Source organism: Salvelinus namaycush, chromosome 14 (genome assembly GCF_016432855.1).
Source record: "Salvelinus namaycush isolate Seneca chromosome 14, SaNama_1.0, whole genome shotgun sequence".
Classification (NCBI taxonomy): domain Eukaryota; kingdom Metazoa; phylum Chordata; class Actinopteri; order Salmoniformes; family Salmonidae; genus Salvelinus; species Salvelinus namaycush.
This window is the reverse complement of record NC_052320.1, coordinates 34,928,318-34,946,612: the sequence shown is the minus strand read 5'-3', so window position 1 is coordinate 34,946,612 and position 18,295 is coordinate 34,928,318. Positions and strand designations below refer to the sequence as shown.

Genomic DNA, 18,295 nt, shown 5'->3' with positions numbered 1-18,295 from the left:
CTTTGGTGGGAAAAGTGCAAATCAATCCCAGAACAACAGCAAAGGACCTTGTGAAGATGCTGGAGGAAACATGTACAAAAGTATCTATATCCACAGTAAAACGAGTCCTATATCGACATAACCTGAAAGGCCGCTCAGCAAGGAAGAAGCCACTGCTCCAAAACCGCCATAAAAAAGCCTGCAAACTACTGTTTGCAGCTGCACATGGGGACAAAGATTGTACTTTTTGGAGAAATGTCCTCTGGTCTGATGAAACAAAAATAGAACTGTTTGGCCATAATGACCATCGTTATGTTTGGAGGAAAAGGGGGAGGCTTGCAAGCCAAAGAATACCATCCCAACCGTGAAGCATGGGGGTGGCAGCATCATGTTGTGGAGGTGCTTTGCTGCAGGAGGGACTGGTGCACTTCACAAAATAGATAGCATCATGAGGACGGAAAATGATGTGGATATAATGAAGCAACATCTCAAGACGTCAGTCAGGAAGTTAAAGCTTGGTCGCAAATGGGTCTTCCAAATGGGCAATTACCCCAAGCATACTTCCAAAGTTGTGGCAAAATGGCTTAAGGACAACAAAGTCAAGTTATTGGAGTGGCCATCACAAACCCTGACCTCAATCCTATAGAAAATTTGTGGGCAGAACTGAAAAAGCGTGTGCGAGCAAGGAGGCCTACAAGCCTGACTCTGTCAGGAGGAATGTGCCAAAATTCACCCAACTTATTGTGGGAAGCTTGTTGAAGGCTACGCGAAACGTTTGACCCAAGTGAAACAATTTAAAGGCAACGCTACCAAATACTAATTGAGTGTATGTAAACTTCTGACCCACTGGGAAAGTGATGAAAGAAATATAAGCTTAAGTAAGTCATTCTCTCTGCTATTATTCTGACATTTCACATTCTTACAATAAAGTGGTGATCCTACCTGACCTAAGACAGGGAATTTTTACCGGGATTAAATGTCAGGTTTTGTGAAAAACTGAGTTTAAATGTATTTGGCTAAGGTGTATGTAAACTTCCGACTTCAACTGTATATATATATATATACACACATTCTTACATTTCCTAGATCTAAACATTTTTGAATGTGTTATTCAATGCATTTCTATGGGCTATAGTAGTAAAGGCCAAATTCAATATTTTATCGAATTTTTGTATATATTTTTTGATGCCTAAAGGGGTCCTAAAATTCTAAATCAAATAGCTAAATGATCCACGGTATGACCTTCTTAAAACAATTCCATATGTCAGCTTAGAATGAAGGCTTTTTATTGAATAAAAGTAACATATACCGAGTACACAGAAATAATTTCTTGCTGCTTTTTCAAAAAATGCAAAAATAGCAGACTGGTCTTTTTGAATTGCTTGCACTTCAAATCACAAGTGTAGATTTAAAAAAGGTTAATATTTTTTTTTGAAAGCACAATGAAAGTACAGTATTATTGGAGAAAGTATTTTTCACAAAAGATAAATCAAGCACATCTAACAGTTGTCGAAGTTGCAAATCTAACATGCACTGACAATAAAAAAATCCTATTGATTACAATCATGTTCTAAAATGCTCTATAAAATGATAAATGTGAAGCAAGCCTTATATACAGTATGTTGTGCTACTATTTCAGATACTGTTACAAGTAAGCAGAATATCTGAGTATATAAAACTAAACATTTTAAAGGTAGTCATAAAATGATAGAAACAACTTTTAGAATATTCAAAATCATAAGCATGACATTCAGCAAACTTTAAACGATACAGTAGTGATAAAGCATGTAAACGATTTATGTATTTTGGCATCTTAGTAAAAAATGACCTTTGAAGTAAAGCAACTGCTGGTTATGTCATGGACATACAATCAGTGTGTAACTGAAGTAGCTCTTTGAACATACTGATAAAAGGCACCCTGAATGAGTGAGTATTATTGAGTAGTACTCAGTGAGTACAGACAACTCAAAAACAAATAACTGGCAGGTCTCCACTGTGCACATATGATATGTAAAATCTGTTACATCAGTATTTAAAAAACTGAATAGCAAACTGTACACATTCAATTACCAAAACAAAAAAGGGCTACAAATGTAGCCAAAATAAGTAGACAAAAAGTGTATATTGTACTTCAATCTGAAGTCCAGAGTACTTTAATGTGAGGTGAGGCATATCTATGCCCCATACTGGGGGTTATCAACTGCTGAAATTCACAGATTTAAAAAGATCAATTTAAGATGACATTAGGACAGTCAAACTCCCAGTCCAATCAAATACTGTTAAATCCTGTAAACATTTGCATATATACAGTATAACAATGAAGTATAAAAGTTCTATAAAACATTCCAGTGACTAAAAAACAAGTGTAAATTGCTTTTGTTGTTGTTTTTGCACAGATGACCAAGGTGTGTTTTTAGATGCCCTGGATGATGAGGTAATGCCCACTTATTTTTGGTGAAATAAAAAAACTTCCAGTTAAAAAATATGGATATCTTAGAACAGTAGCAGATGACAAATGTTAAAATGTCCAATATTGAGATGTCTTTACATGTCTTTGCATTGATTTTACAGTATTTAAAAAATAATAATATTTGGATATGGCTGAGAATGGATTCTTCCTCAGTCCATTGGCATTTGGGAGAAGAACATGTATATTTCCCAACCCTGACTATGTTGACATAAAAATGAAAAAATAAAAATTCTGCTCATTCATAAAGAGATCTATATCAATTTAAGAATTTATATATAAATCAGCATGGCATCAAAATATGTTTGATCAAAAAAAAAAAAAAAATGGTGATCCCAACAAAACCAGTCAAAGACAACATAAGGGGAAGTCATTAATAAAAATAAAATAAAAGCAGTGTTTAAAACCTTAAAACCCTAAAATAACACTTTGGCTGCCAGCGGATAACAAGATGGTCTAACTTGGCATTGGCACTTCTGATTGACGATCAGTGGTATTTTCCATGCCACACTCAGCCCAGCCTTTTGCTACAGGGAAGGCTATAGGAGCAGGACCCTCAAATGATTCCCCTATGGCAGGGCTGGTTTCGCTCAGTAGAAGCAGGTCTGACTCCTTGATTGTAGGGTATTTTTCAAGTGTGTTGTATGAAAACAGCTAGGCTGAACGGAGAGTGGTCAGAGCAAAGTCATCATTTGTACTTGCCCAGTCTTGTGTCCTCCTGCTCTTCCAGGAGGGGCCCTCCCCTACCATTACCTACACAGCCTCATGATTGGAGAAGGTCAAGGTGAGGTGTGGAATGGATAGAGTGATGGATCAGGGAGGGAATTATTCACATGCAAAGTAGTCCTTCAGTGGGGCAAACAGGTGTCTGATGACAGGCACGCTCCAGGATCTGCCCAGCAGCTTCTGCCTGGCACCGCGACCCATGTTTGACACATCTGTATAGTGGACTGGGAAGCCAAAGATCCTTGAGGAAACAGATGATCAGAACAATGGTGTATCACAAGTTGTCCCACAAGGCTCAGTGTTAGGTCCATTACTGTTTAGTATTTGAATTCAGATTTCACTGTTATGCAGACATACATCTACATCCACACAAAACACCACCACTCTGCAACCCCCCTGTGTTGTTGACTATCTCTGTGAAGTGAAAACTTTTAAAAACTAAATGGCGACAAAACTCATGGGCCCCAACTCCCTCATCAAGAAACTGGGTGAACTCAAAATCGAAATTGACGGCTTCACCATCCACTCCAACTCCACAGTCAGGAACCTTGGTGTTACATTTGACCCCACTCTGTCATTTGTACCCCATATCCGAAACATCACTAAGTCAGCCTTCTTCCACCTCAAAAACATCTCACAACTCAGACCCTCTCTCACTGACCCCAATGTTGAAACCCTCATTCACACCTTTGTTTTCTTACGCCTGGACTACTGCAACGCTATTCTCTATGGACTCCCCGCCAAAACGCTGGACAGACTTCAACACATTCAAAATTCAGCTGGACTATTCCTCACACACACCAGACCCTGGGACCACATCACTCCCACTGGCTCCCAATTCAATACAGGATCATCTTCAAATTGCTCATGCTCACCTACAAAGCACTCACATACCTCACTTACAATGGACTGGCACCCACCGACCTCACTTACCTCCTGCACCCCTACACTCCCATATGTTCATACCAAAGACACACCTCTTCAGACAGGCTTACCCAGATTCTCTGTTGTCTTAGCTTTTATCCTCTGTCTAGTTCACATCCCTGGTTAGTCGGTCATCATGTTTAGTGTTCTCCCTGGTTAGTCTGTCATCATGTTTAGTGTTCTCCCTGGTTAGTCTGTCATGATGTTTAGTGTTCTCTATGGTTAGTCTGTCATCATGTTTAGTGTTCTCCCTGGTTAGTCTGTCATGATGTTTAGTGTTCTCCCTGGTCAGTCTGTCATCATGTTTAGTGTTCTCCCTGGTCAGTCTGTCATCATGTTTAGTGTTCTCCCTGGTTTGTCTGTCATCATGTTTAGTGTTCTCCCTTGTTAGTCTGTCATCATGTTTAGTGTTTTCCCTGGTTAGTCTGTCATCATGTTTAGTGTTCTCCCTGGTCAGTCTGTCATCATGTTTAGTGTTCTCCCTGGTCAGTCTGTCATCATGTTTAGTGTTCTCCCTGGTTAGTCTGTCATGATGTTTAGTGTTCTCCCTGGTTAGTCTGTCATCATGTTTAGTGTTCTCCCTGGTTAGTCTGTCATCATGTTTAGTGTTCTCCCTTGTTAGTCTGTCATCATGTTTAGTGTTTTCCCTGGTTAGTCTGTCATCATGTTTAGTGTTCTCCCTGGTCATTCTGTCATCATGTTTAGTGTTCTCCCTGGTTAGTCTGTCATCATGTTTAGTGTTCTCCCTGGTTAGTCTGTCATCATGTTTAGTGTTCTCCCTGGTTAGTCTGTCATCATGTTTAGTGTTCTCCCTGGTCAGTCTGTCATCATGTTTAGTGTTCTCCCTGGTCAGTCTGTCATCATGTTTAGTGTTCTCCATGGTTAGTCTGTCATCATGTTTAGTGTTCTCCCTGGTTAGTCTGTCATCATGTTTAGTGTTCTCCCTGGTCAGTCTGTCATCATGTTTAGTGTTCTCCCTGGTCAGTCTGTCATCATGTTTAGTGTTCTCCCTGGTCAGTCTGTCATCATGTTTAGTGTTCTCCCTGGTCAGTCTGTCATCATGTTTAGTGTTCTCCCTGGTTAGTCTGTCATCATGTTTAGTGTTCTCCCTGGTCAGTCTGTCATCAAGTTTAGTGTTCTCCCTGATCAGTCTGTCATCATGTTTAGTGTTCTCCATGGTCAGTCTGTCATCATGTTTAGTGTTCTCTATGGTTAGTCTGTCATCATGTTTAGTGTTCTCCCTGGTTAGTCTGTCATCATGTTTAGTGTTCTCCCTGGTTAGTCTGTCATCATGTTTAGTCTGTCATCATGTTTAGTGTTCTCCCTGGTTAGTCTGTCATCATGTTTAGTGTTCTCCCTGGTTAGTCTGTCATCATGTTTAGTGTTCTCCCTGGTCAGTCTGTCATCATGTTTAGTGTTCTCCCTGGTTAGTCTGTCATCATGTTTAGTGTTCTCCCTTGTTAGTCTGTCATCATGTTTAGTGTTTTCCCTGGTTAGTCTGTCATCATGTTTAGTGTTCTCCCTGGTCAGTCTGTCATCATGTTTAGTGTTCTCCCTGGTCAGTCTGTCATCATGTTTAGTGTTCTCCCTGGTTAGTCTGTCATGATGTTTAGTGTTCTCCCTGGTTAGTCTGTCATCATGTTTAGTGTTCTCCCTGGTTAGTCTGTCATCATGTTTAGTGTTCTCCCTTGTTAGTCTGTCATCATGTTTAGTGTTTTCCCTGGTTAGTCTGTCATCATGTTTAGTGTTCTCCCTGGTCATTCTGTCATCATGTTTAGTGTTCTCCCTGGTTAGTCTGTCATCATGTTTAGTGTTCTCCCTGGTTAGTCTGTCATCATGTTTAGTGTTCTCCCTGGTTAGTCTGTCATCATGTTTAGTGTTCTCCCTGGTCAGTCTGTCATCATGTTTAGTGTTCTCCCTGGTCAGTCTGTCATCATGTTTAGTGTTCTCCATGGTTAGTCTGTCATCATGTTTAGTGTTCTCCCCGGTTAGTCTGTCATCATGTTTAGTGTTCTCCCTGGTCAGTCTGTCATCATGTTTAGTGTTCTCCCTGGTCAGTCTGTCATCATGTTTAGTGTTCTCCCTGGTCAGTCTGTCATCATGTTTAGTGTTCTCCCTGGTCAGTCTGTCATCATGTTTAGTGTTCTCCCTGGTTAGTCTGTCATCATGTTTAGTGTTCTCCCTGGTCAGTCTGTCATCAAGTTTAGTGTTCTCCCTGATCAGTCTGTCATCATGTTTAGTGTTCTCCATGGTCAGTCTGTCATCATGTTTAGTGTTCTCTATGGTTAGTCTGTCATCATGTTTAGTGTTCTCACTGGTTAGTCTGTCATCATGTTTAGTGTTCTCACTGGTTAGTCTGTCATCATGTTTAGTGTTCTCCCTGGTCAGTCTGTCATCATGTTTAGTGTTCTCCCTGGTCAGTCTGTCATCATGTTTAGTGTTCTCCCTGGTCAGTCTGTCATCATGTTTAGTGTTCTCCCTGGTTAGTCTGTCATCATGTTTAGTGTTCTCCCTGGTCAGTCTGTCATCAAGTTTAGTGTTCTCCCTGATCAGTCTGTCATCATGTTTAGTGTTCTCCATGGTCAGTCTGTCATCATGTTTAGTGTTCTCTATGGTTAGTCTGTCATCATGTTTAGTGTTCTCACTGGTTAGTCTGTCATCATGTTTAGTGTTCTCCCTGGTTAGTCTGTCATCATGTTTAGTGTTCTCTATGGTTAGTCTGTCATCATGTTTAGTGTTCTCCCTGGTTAGTCTGTCATGATGTTTAGTGTTCTCCCTGGTCAGTCTGTCATCATGTTTAGTGTTCTCCCTGGTCAGTCTGTCATCATGTTTAGTGTTCTCCCTGGTTAGTCTGTCATCATGTTTAGTGTTCTCCCTTGTTAGTCTGTCATCATGTTTAGTGTTTTCCCTGGTTAGTCTGTCATCATGTTTAGTGTTCTCCCTGGTCAGTCTGTCATCATGTTTAGTGTTCTCCCTGGTCAGTCTGTCATCATGTTTAGTGTTCTCCCTGGTTAGTCTGTCATGATGTTTAGTGTTCTCCCTGGTTAGTCTGTCATCATGTTTAGTGTTCTCCCTGGTTAGTCTGTCATCATGTTTAGTGTTCTCCCTTGTTAGTCTGTCATCATGTTTAGTGTTCTCCCTGGTTAGTCTGTCATCATGTTTAGTGTTCTCCCTGGTTAGTCTGTCATCATGTTTAGTCTGTCATCATGTTTAGTGTTCTCCCTGGTTAGTCTGTCATCATGTTTAGTGTTCTCCCTGGTTAGTCTGTCATCATGTTTAGTGTTCTCCCTGGTTAGTCTGTCATCATGTTTAGTGTTCTCCCTGGTCAGTCTGTCATCATGTTTAGTGTTCTCCCTGGTCAGTCTGTCATCATGTTTAGTGTTCTCCATGGTTAGTCTGTCATCATGTTTAGTGTTCTCCCTGGTTAGTCTGTCATCATGTTTAGTGTTCTCCCTGGTCAGTCTGTCATCATGTTTAGTGTTCTCCCTGGTCAGTCTGTCATCATGTTTAGTGTTCTCCCTGGTCAGTCTGTCATCATGTTTAGTGTTCTCCCTGGTCAGTCTGTCATCATGTTTAGTGTTCTCCCTGGTTAGTCTGTCATCATGTTTAGTGTTCTCCCTGGTCAGTCTGTCATCAAGTTTAGTGTTCTCCCTGATCAGTCTGTCATCATGTTTAGTGTTCTCCATGGTCAGTCTGTCATCATGTTTAGTGTTCTCTATGGTTAGTCTGTCATCATGTTTAGTGTTCTCACTGGTTAGTCTGTCATCATGTTTAGTGTTCTCACTGGTTAGTCTGTCATCATGTTTAGTGTTCTCCCTGGTTAGTCTGTCATCATGTTTAGTGTTCTCCCTGGTTAGTCTGTCATCATGTTTAGTGTTCTCCCTGGTTAGTCTGTCATCATGTTTAGTGTTCTCTATGGTTAGTCTGTCATCATGTTTAGTGTTCTCTATGGTTAGTCTGTCATCATGTTTAGTGTTCTCCTTGGCTAGTCTGTCATCATGTTTAGTGTTCTCCCTGGTTAGTCTGTCATCATGTTTAGTGTTCTCCTTGGTTAGTCTGTCATCATGTTTAGTGTTCTCTATGGTTAGTCTGTCATCATGTTTAGTGTTCTCCCTGGTCAGTCTGTCATCATCTTTAGTGTTCTCTATGGTTAGTCTGTCATCATGTTTAGTGTTCTCCCTGGTTAGTCTGTCATCATGTTTAGTGTTCTCCCTGGTTAGTCTGTCATCATCTTTAGTGTTCTCCCTGGTTAGTCTGTCACCATCTTTAGTGTTCTCCCTGGTTAGTCTGTCATCATGTCTAGTGTTCTCTATGGTTAGTCTGTCATCATGTTTAGTGTTCTCTATGGTTAGTCTGTCATCATCTTTAGTGTTCTCCCTGGTCAGTCTGTCATCATGTTTAGTGTTCTCCCTGGTTAGTCTGTCATCATGTTTAGTGTTCTCCCTGGTTAGTCTGTCATCATGTTTAGTGTTCTCTATGGTTAGTCTGTCGTCATGTTTAGTGTTCTCCCTGGTTAGTCTGTCATCATGTTTAGTGTTCTCCCTGGTTAGTCTGTCATCATGTTTAGTGTTCTCCCTGGTCAGTCTGTCATCATGTTTAGTGTTCTCCCTGGTCAGTCTGTCATCATGTTTAGTGTTCTCCATGGTTAGTCTGTCATCATGTTTAGTGTTCTCCCTGGTTAGTCTGTCATCATGTTTAGTGTTCTCCCTGGTCAGTCTGTCATCATGTTTAGTGTTCTCCCTGGTCAGTCTGTCATCGTGTTTAGTGTTCTCCCTGGTCAGTCTGTCATCATGTTTAGTGTTCTCCCTGGTCAGTCTGTCATCATGTTTAGTGTTCTCCCTGGTTAGTCTGTCATCATGTTTAGTGTTCTCCCTGGTCAGTCTGTCATCATGTTTAGTGTTCTCCCTGGTCAGTCTGTCATCATGTTTAGTGTTCTCCATGGTTAGTCTGTCATCATGTTTAGTGTTCTCTATGGTTAGTCTGTCATCATGTTTAGTGTTCTCACTGGTTAGTCTGTCATCATGTTTAGTGTTCTCCCTGGTTAGTCTGTCATCATGTTTTGTGTTCTCCCTGGTTAGTCTGTGATCATGTTTAGTGTTCTCCCTGGTTAGTCTGTCATCATGTTTAGTGTTCTCCCTGGTTAGTCTGTCATCCTGTTTAGTGTTCTCTATGGTTAGTCTGTCATCATGTTTAGTGTTCTCTATGGTTAGTCTGTCATTATGTTTAGTGTTCTCCTTGGCTAGTCTGTCATCATGTTTAGTGTTCTCCCTGGTTAGTCTGTCATCATGTTTAGTGTTCTCCTTGGTTAGTCTGTCATCATGTTTAGTGTTCTCTATGGTTAGTCTGTCATCATGTTTAGTGTTCTCCCTGGTCAGTCTGTCATCATCTTTAGTGTTCTCTATGGTTAGTCTGTCATCATGTTTAGTGTTCTCCCTGGTTAGTCTGTCATCATGTTTAGTGTTCTCCCTGGTTAGTCTGTCATGATCTTTAGTGTTCTCCCTGGTTAGTCTGTCATCATCTTTAGTGTTCTCCCTGGTTAGTCTGTCATCATGTTTAGTGTTCTCTATGGTTAGTCTGTCATCATGTTTAGTGTTCTCTATGGTTAGTCTGTCATAATGTTTAGTGTTCTCCCTGGTTAGTCTGTCATCATGTTTAGTGTTCTCCCTGGTTAGTCTGTCATCATGTTTAGTGTTCTCCCTGGTTAGTCTGTCATCATGTTTAGTGTTCTCCCTGGTTAGTCTGTCATCATGTTTAGTGTTCTCCCTGGTTAGTCTGTCATCATCTTTAGTGTTCTCCCTGGTTAGTCTGTCATCATCTTTAGTGTTCTTCCTTGTTAGTCTGTCATCATGTTTAGTGTTCTCCCTGGTTAGTCTGTCATCATGTTTAGTGTTCTCCCTGGTTAGTCTGTCATCATCTTTAGTGTTTTCCCTGGTCAGTCTGTCATCATGTTTAGTATTCTCTATGGTTAGTCTGTCATCATGTTTAGTGTTCTCTATGGTTAGTCTGTCATCATGTTTAGTGTTCTCCCTGGTTAGTCTGTCATCATGTTTAGTGTTCTCTATGGTTAGTCTGTCATCATGTTTAATGTTCTCCCTGGTTAGTCTGTCATCATGTTTAGTGTTCTCCCTGGTTAGTCTGTCATCATGTTTAGTGTTCTCCCTGGTCAGTCTGTCATCATGTTTAGTGTTCTCCCTGGTCAGTCTGTCATCATGTTTAGTGTTCTCCATGGTTAGTCTGTCATCATGTTTAGTGTTCTCCCTGGTTAGTCTGTCATCATGTTTAGTGTTCTCCCTGGTCAGTCTGTCATCATGTTTAGTGTTCTCCCTGGTCAGTCTGTCATCATGTTTAGTGTTCTCCCTGGTCAGTCTGTCATCATGTTTAGTGTTCTCCCTGGTCAGTCTGTCATCATGTTTAGTGTTCTCCCTGGTTAGTCTGTCATCATGTCTAGTGTTCTCCCTGGTCAGTCTGTCATCATGTTTAGTGTTCTCCCTGGTTAGTCTGTCATCATGTTTAGTGTTCTCCCTGGTTAGTCTGTCATCATGTTTAGTGTTCTCCCTGGTCAGTCTGTCATCATGTTTAGTGTTCTCCCTGGTCAGTCTGTCATCATGTTTAGTGTTCTCCCTGGTTAGTCTGTCATAATGTTTTTTATACTTATTTAAAATGTCATTTTATTGCTGTTTATCCTGCTGATTTTCTTGTGTATGTAAAGTGACTGGGTGTCATGGAAAATAAAATGTATTATTAGTATGGCATCAGAGGGCAGTGTGGGCAGAGTTTGGTCTTATTTATTAGTTCACACAGTAGCAAAACATTTTGCAACAGAAAACAAAAACGGGCTTAAGACAAGTTCCGGTAGTCCCTCCCTGTTTCAGTCTGTTTTCTTTTGTTTGGTGCCTAGTGACTATGACCCAGGAATGTGATTTGACATTGTTTTTTAACAGAGCCACCACAGAGTTAAAAAAGGTAGAGGGCACACTTGGGACAAATTAGTCCCAAGAGTGGCACAGTCAGATTAGAGTTGTGGGTCTAGGTCTCACCTCTCCAACTCGGTGCACCACAGGATGTCCTCTTTGCCGTTCATCATGACGGGGAAGTGCTGGTCTTTGCCTTGCTTGATGGAGTTAGAGCGCGTGGTGATGGTGCGCACCTTTCCAAACTACCAGACAAAGAAAATGCACACTCATATTAATACACTATGTGTGCATATATATATATATATATACACACACACACACGCTGCAATCGGAAAGTCTTTAGACGCCTTTACTTTTTTCACATTTTGTTACAGTACAGCCTTATTCTAAACGTTATTAAATCGTTTTCCCCCCCTCAATCTACACAAAGCGAAAATGAGTTTTTAGAAATTGTTTCAAATGTATGAAAAATAAAAAACAGAAATACCTTATTTACATAGGTATTCAGACCCTTTGCTATCAGCCTCGAAATTGAGCTCAGGTGCATCCTGTTTCCATTGATCATCCTTGAGATGTTTCTACAACTTGATTGGAGTCCACCCGTGATAAATTCAATTGATTGGATATGATTGAAAGGCACACATCTGTCTATATAAGGTCCGACAGTTGACAGTGCATGTCAGAGCAAAAACCAAGCCATGAGGTCGAAGGAATTGTCCGTAGAGTGCCGAGACAGGATTGTGTCGAGGCACAGATCTGGGGAGGGGTTCCAAAAAATGTCTGCAGCATTGAAGGTTCCCAAGAACACAGTGGCCTCCATCATTCTTAAATGGAAGAAGTTTGGAACGACCAAGACTCATCCTAGAGCTGGCCACACGGCCGAACTGAGCAATCAGGGGAGAAGGGCCTTGGTCAGGAAGGTGAACAAGAACCCGATGATCACTCTGACAGAGCTCCAGAGTTCCTCTGTGGAGATGTTAGAACCTTCCAGAAGGCCACCATCTCTGCAACACTCCACTAATTAGACCTTTATGGGTGGCCAGACAGAAGCCACTCCCCAGTAAAAGGCACATGACAGCCCGCTTGGAGTTTGCCAAAAGGCACCTAAAGACTCGGACCATGAGAAACAAGATTCTCTGGTCTGATGAAACCAAGATTGAACTCTTTGGCCTGAACGGAGCTAAGTAGAGAGAGATCCTTGATGAAAACCTGCTCCAGAGCACTCAGGACCTCCGACTACAGCGAAGGTTCACCTTCCAACAGGACAACGGCCCTAAGCACACAGCCAAGACAACGCAGGAGTGGCTTCAGGACAAGTCTCTGAATGTCCTTGAGTGGCCCAGCCAGAGCCCAGACTTGAGCCCGATTTGAACATCTCTGAAGAGACTTGAAAATAGCTGAACACCGACTCTCCCCACCCAACCTGACAGCTTGAGAGGATCTGCAGAGAAGAATGTGAGTAACTCCCCAAATACAGGTGTGCCAAGCTTGTAGCGTCATACCCATGAAGACTGGAGGCTGTAATCGCTGCAAAAGGTGCTTCAAAGTATTGAGTAAAGGGTCTGAATACTTATATAAATGTCATATTTCAGTTTTTTTTTTTTTAAATCTGTTTTTGCTTTGGCATTGTGTGTAGGTTGATTCAATTGTTTTCCCCCCCTCAATCTAAGAATAAGATTGTAACGTAACTGTCACGCCCTGGCCTTAGTTATCTTTATTTTCTGTAATATTTTGGTTAGGTCAGGGTGTGACAGGGGGGATGTTTGTGTTTTTGTCTTGTCTTGGGTGGTTGTAGTGTCTCGGGGGTTTTGTTAGAGTGTATGGGTTTGTGTTGAGTGTAGGTTTCTAGGTATGTCTATGGTTGCCTGAATGGTTCTCAATCAGAGACAGCTGTCATTCATTTGTCTCTGATTGGGAGCCATATTTAAGGCAGCCATAGGCATTGGGCTGTTGTGGGTAATTGTCTCTGTGTAGTGTTTAGTGTCAGCACTATTTTGTTTGTAGAGCTTCACGGTCGTCTGTTTGTTGTTTTTGTTCGTTTGTCGTCTTCATAATAAAAAGAAGATGTATTTCTCTCCCGCTGCGCCTTGGTCCACTCTGCCTCATTACGACGATCGTGACAGTAACAAAATGTGGAATACTTTCCGAATGCACTGTGAATGTGACATTTCAGTTTGTTATTTTTAATACATGTGCAAAAATGTCTAAACCTGTAGAAAATGTAGAAAAAGTCAAAGGGTCTGAATACTTTCCAAATGCACTGTATATACAGTACCAGTCAAAAGTTTGGACAAACCTACTCATTCAAGGGTTTTTCTTAATTTGTACTATTTTACACACTGTAAAAGAATTGTGAAGATATCAAAACTATGAAATAACACATATGGAATCATGTAGTAACCACAAGTGTTAAACAAAACATATTTTAGATTCTTCAAAGTAGCCACCCTTTCCCTTGATGACAGCTTTGCACATGCTTGGCATTCTCTCAACCAGTTTCATGAGGAATGCTTTTCCAACAGTCTTGAAAGAGATCCCACATATGCTGAGCACTTGTTGGCTGCTTTTCCTTCACTCTGTGGTCCAACTCATCCCAAACCATCTCTATTGGGTTGAGGTCGGGTGATTGTGGAGGCCAGGTCATCTGATGCAGCACTCCATCACTCTTCTTCTTGGTCAAATTGCACTTACACAGCCTAGAGGTGTGTTGGGTCAAAACAAATGATAGTCCCAACTAAGTGCAAATCAGATGGGATGGCGTATCGCTGCAGAATGGTGTGGTAGCCATGCTGGTTAAGTGTGCCTTCAATTTGAAATAAATCACAGACAGTGTCACCAGCAAAGCACCCCCAACACCATCACACCTCCTCCTCCATGCTTCACGGTGGGAACCACACATGTGGAGATCATCCGTTCACCTACTCTGCGTCTCACAAAGACACGACAGTTGGAACCAAAAAATCTAAGATTTGAACTCATCAAACCAAAGGACAGATTTCCACCGGTCTAATTGCTCGTGTTTCTTGGCCCAAGCAAGTCTCTTCTTCTTATTGGTGTCCTTTAGTAGTGGTTTCTTTGCAGCAATTCAACCATGAAGGCCTGATTCACGTAGTCTCCTCTGAACAGAAATATGCTTCTTTTATTCTCTGTTCCCAAAGCACTAGACGACCAATTCTTATAGCCTTTACCGTACCCTTATCCTACTCCTCCTCTGTTCCTCTGGTGATGTAGAGGTTAACCCAGGACCTGTGTGTCCCTAGGCGCTCTCATTTGTTGACTTCTGCAACCGTAAAAGCCTTGGGTTCATGCATGTTAACATCAGAAGCCTCCTCCCTAAGTTTGCTTTATTCACTGCTTTAGCACACTCCGCAAACCCTGATGTCCAAGCCGTGTCTGAATCCTGGCTTAGGAAGGCCACCAAAAATTCTGAAATTTCCAGGTACAACCCCAAATCCGTAAACATGGGCACCCTCATAGATATCATCCTGACCAACTTGCCCTCTAAATACACCTCTGCTGCTCTCTAAATACTCAGAGATCACTGCCTCATTGCCTGCGTCCGTTATGGGTCCGCGGTCAAACGACCACCTAAAACACTTCTGCGAGCAGTCCTTTCTAATCGACCTGGCCCGGGTATCCTGGAAGGATATTGACCTCATCCCGTCAGTAGAGGATGCCTGGTTGTTCTTTAAAAGTGCTTTCGTCACCATCTTAAATAAGCATGCCCCTTTCAAAAAATATTGAACTAAGAACAGATATAGCCCTTGGTTCACTCCAGACTTGACTGCCCTTGACCAGCACAAAAACACCCTGTGGCGTACTTCACTAGCTTCGAATAGTCCCCGCGATATGCAACTTTTCAGGGAAGTCAGGAACCAATACACACAGTCAGTTAGGAAACAAAGGCTAGCTTTTTCAAATAGAAATTTGCATCCTGCAGCACTAATAATATTTTGGGACACTGTAAAGTCCATGGAGAATAAGAGTACCTCCTCCCAGCTGCCCACTGCACTGAGATTAGGAAACACTGTCACTCACCACTGATAAATCCACGATAATCGAGATTTTCAATAAGCATTTCTCTACGGCTGGCCATGCTTTCCACCTGGCTACCCCAACCCCGGCCAACAGCTCTGCACCTCCGCAGCAACAGTGTGTCAAATCGGAGGGCCTGTTGTCCGGACCTCTGGCAGTCTCTATAGGGGTGCCACAGGGTTCAATTTTCGGGCCGACTCTTTTCTCTGTATATATCAATGATGTCGCTCTTGCTGCGGGTGATTCTTTGATCCACCTCTACGCAGACGACACCATTCTGTATACATCTGGTCCTTCTTTAGACACTGTGTTAACAAACCTCCAAACGAGCTTCAACGCCATACAACACTCCTTCCGTGGCCTCCAACTGCTCTTAAATGCTAGTAAAGCGAAATGCATGCTCTTCAACAGATCGCTGCTCGCACCCACCCGCCCAACTAGCATCACTACTCTGAACGGTTCTGACTTAGAATATGTGGACAACTATAAATACCTAGGTGTCTGGCTAGACTGTAAACTCTCCTTCCAGACTCACATTAAGCATCTCCAATCCAAAGTTAAATCTAGAATTGGCTTCCTATTTCGCAACAAAGCCTCCTTCACTCATGCTGCCAAACATGCCCTCGTAAAACTGAATATCCTACCGATCCTTGACTTCGGCAATGTCATTTACAAAATAGTCTCCAACACTCTACTCAGCAAATTGGATGCAGTCTATCACAGTGCCATCCGTTTTGTCACCAATGCCCCATATACTACCCACCACTGCGACCTGTATGCTCTCGTTGGCTGGTCCTCGCTACATATTCGTCGCCAAACCCACTGGCTCCAGGTCATCTATAGGTCTTTGCTAGGTAAAGCTCTGCCTTATCTCAGCTCACTGGTCACCATAGCAACACCCACCCATAGCACGCGCTCCAGCAAGTATATTTCACTGGTCATCCCCAAAGCCAACACCTTCTTTGGCCGCCTTTCCTTCCAGTTCTCTGCTGCCAATGACTGGAACGAATTGCAAAAATCACTGAAGTTGGAGACTTATATCTCCCTCACTAACTTTAAACGTCAGCTGTCAGAGCAGCTTACCGATCATTGTACCTGTACATAGCCCATCTGTAAATAGCTCATCCAACCAACTACCTACCTCATCCCCATATTGTTTTTCTGTTCTTTTGCACACCAGTATTTCTACTTGCACATCCTCATCTGCACATATACCACTCCAGTGTAAATTGCTAAATTGTATTTACTATTTACCACCACTATTGGCCTATTTATTGCCTTACCTCCTTGCTTTATTTGCACACACTGTATACAGATTTTTCTATTGTGTTATTGACTATACGTTTGTTTATCCCATGTGTAACCCTGTGGTGTTGTTTTTGTCGCACTGCTTTGCTTTATCTTGGCCAGGTTGCAGTTGTAAATGAGAACTTGTTCTCAACTGGCCTACCTGGTTAAATAAAGGTGAAATAAAATTTAAAAAAATAAAACAGTTGATGTTGATATGTGTCTGTTACTTGAACTCTGTGAAGCATTTATATGGGTTCTAATGAACTTATCCTCTGCAACAGAGGTAACTCTGGGTCTTCCTTTCCTGTGGCGGCCCTCATGAGAGACAGTTTCATCATAGCGCTTGATGGTTTTTGCGACTGCACTTGAAGAAACCTTAAAAGTTCTTGAAATTTTCTGGACTGACTGAACTTCATGTCTTAAAGTAATGATGGATTGTCGTTTCTCTTTGCTTATTTGAGCGGTTCCTGCCATAATATGGACTTGGTCTTTTACCAAATAGGGCCATCTTCTGTATACCGCCCCTACCTTGTCACAACACAACTGATTGGCTCAAACGCATTAAGAAGGAAAGAAATTCCAACAAGGCACATCTGTTAATTGAAATGCATTCCAGTTGACTACCTCATGAAGCTGGTTGAGAGAATGCCAATAGTGTGCAAAAAATGTCATCAAGGCAAAGGGTGGCTACATTGAAGAATCTCAAATATAAGATAAAGTGTTTAACACTTTTTTTGGTCACTACATGATTCCATATGTGTTAATTCTTAGTTTAGATGTCTTCACTATTATTCTACAATGTAGAAAATAGTAAAAATAAAGAAAAACCCTTGAATGAGTAGGTGTGTCCAAACTTTTGACAGGTACTATATATATATAAGGCCAGAGGGGGTGTGGTATATTGTATATGGAGAATATACCATGGATAAGGGCTGTTCTTACTCATGACGCAACGCAGAGTGCCTGGATACAGCCCTTAGCCAAGGTATATTGGCAATATACCACAAACCCCTTATTGCTATTATAAACTGGTTACCAACGTAATTAGAGCAGTAAAAATACATGTTTTGTCATACCCATTGTATATGGTCTGATAACTTTTTACTGCTCTAATTACTTTGGTAACCAGTTGATAATAGCAATATGTCACCTCGGGGGTTTGTGGTATATGGCCAATATACGACGGATAAGGGTTGTATCCAGGCACTCATTGTTGCGTCATGCAAAAGAACAGCCCTTAGTTGTGGTATATTGGCCATATACCACAAACCCCCGAGGTGACATATTGCTATTATAAACTGGTTACCAAAGTAATTAGAGCAGTAAAAAGTTATCAGACCATATACAATGGGTATGACAAAACATGTATTTTTACTGCTCTAATTATGTTGGTAACCAGTTTGGGGTCACTCATAAATGTCCTTGTTTTTGAAAGAAAAGCACATTTTTTGTCCAGTAAAATAACATCAAATTGATCAGAAATACAGTGTAGACATTATTACTGTTGTAAATGACGATTGTAGCTGGAAACAGCTGATTTTTAATGGAATATCTACATAGACGTACAGATGCCCATTATCAGCAACCATCACTCCTGTGTTCCAATGGCGTGTTGTGTTAGCTAATCCAAGTTTATCAGCATTGTACGAGATCTTCAGTTTCTTGGCAATTTCTCACAAGGAATAGCTTTCATTTCTCAGAGCAAGAATAGACTGATGAGTTTCAGAAGAAAGTTATTTGTTTCTGGCTATTTTGAGCTTGTAATCGAACCCACTAATGCTGATGCTCCAGATACTCAACTAGTCTAAAGAAGGCACGTTTTATTGCTTCTTTAATCAGGACAACAGTTTTCAGCTGTGCTAACATAATTGCAAAAGGGTTTTCTAATGATCAATTAGCCTTTTAAAATGATAAACTTGGATTAGCTAACACAACACGCCATTGGAACACAGGAGTGATG

General features: G+C 41.5%; 1 protein-coding gene across 2 annotated transcripts in view; it reads right to left on the bottom strand.

The window, feature by feature from the left end:
• Positions 1-1,243: 1,243 nt before the first annotated feature.
• The window catches only part of LOC120059437 (DNA (cytosine-5)-methyltransferase 3B-like), a 65,456-nt gene continuing 48,404 nt past the window's right edge, over positions 1,244-18,295 (bottom strand). For both annotated transcript variants that reach the window (XM_039008482.1, XM_039008481.1), the window contains exons 21-22: positions 11,134-11,252; positions 1,244-3,413 (exon numbers count right to left, since the gene is read on the bottom strand). In XM_039008482.1, coding sequence (XP_038864410.1) covers positions 3,272-3,413; positions 11,134-11,252 — 261 coding nt within the window. In that variant the 3' untranslated portion in view covers positions 1,244-3,271. The remainder of the gene's footprint in view (positions 3,414-11,133; positions 11,253-18,295) is intronic.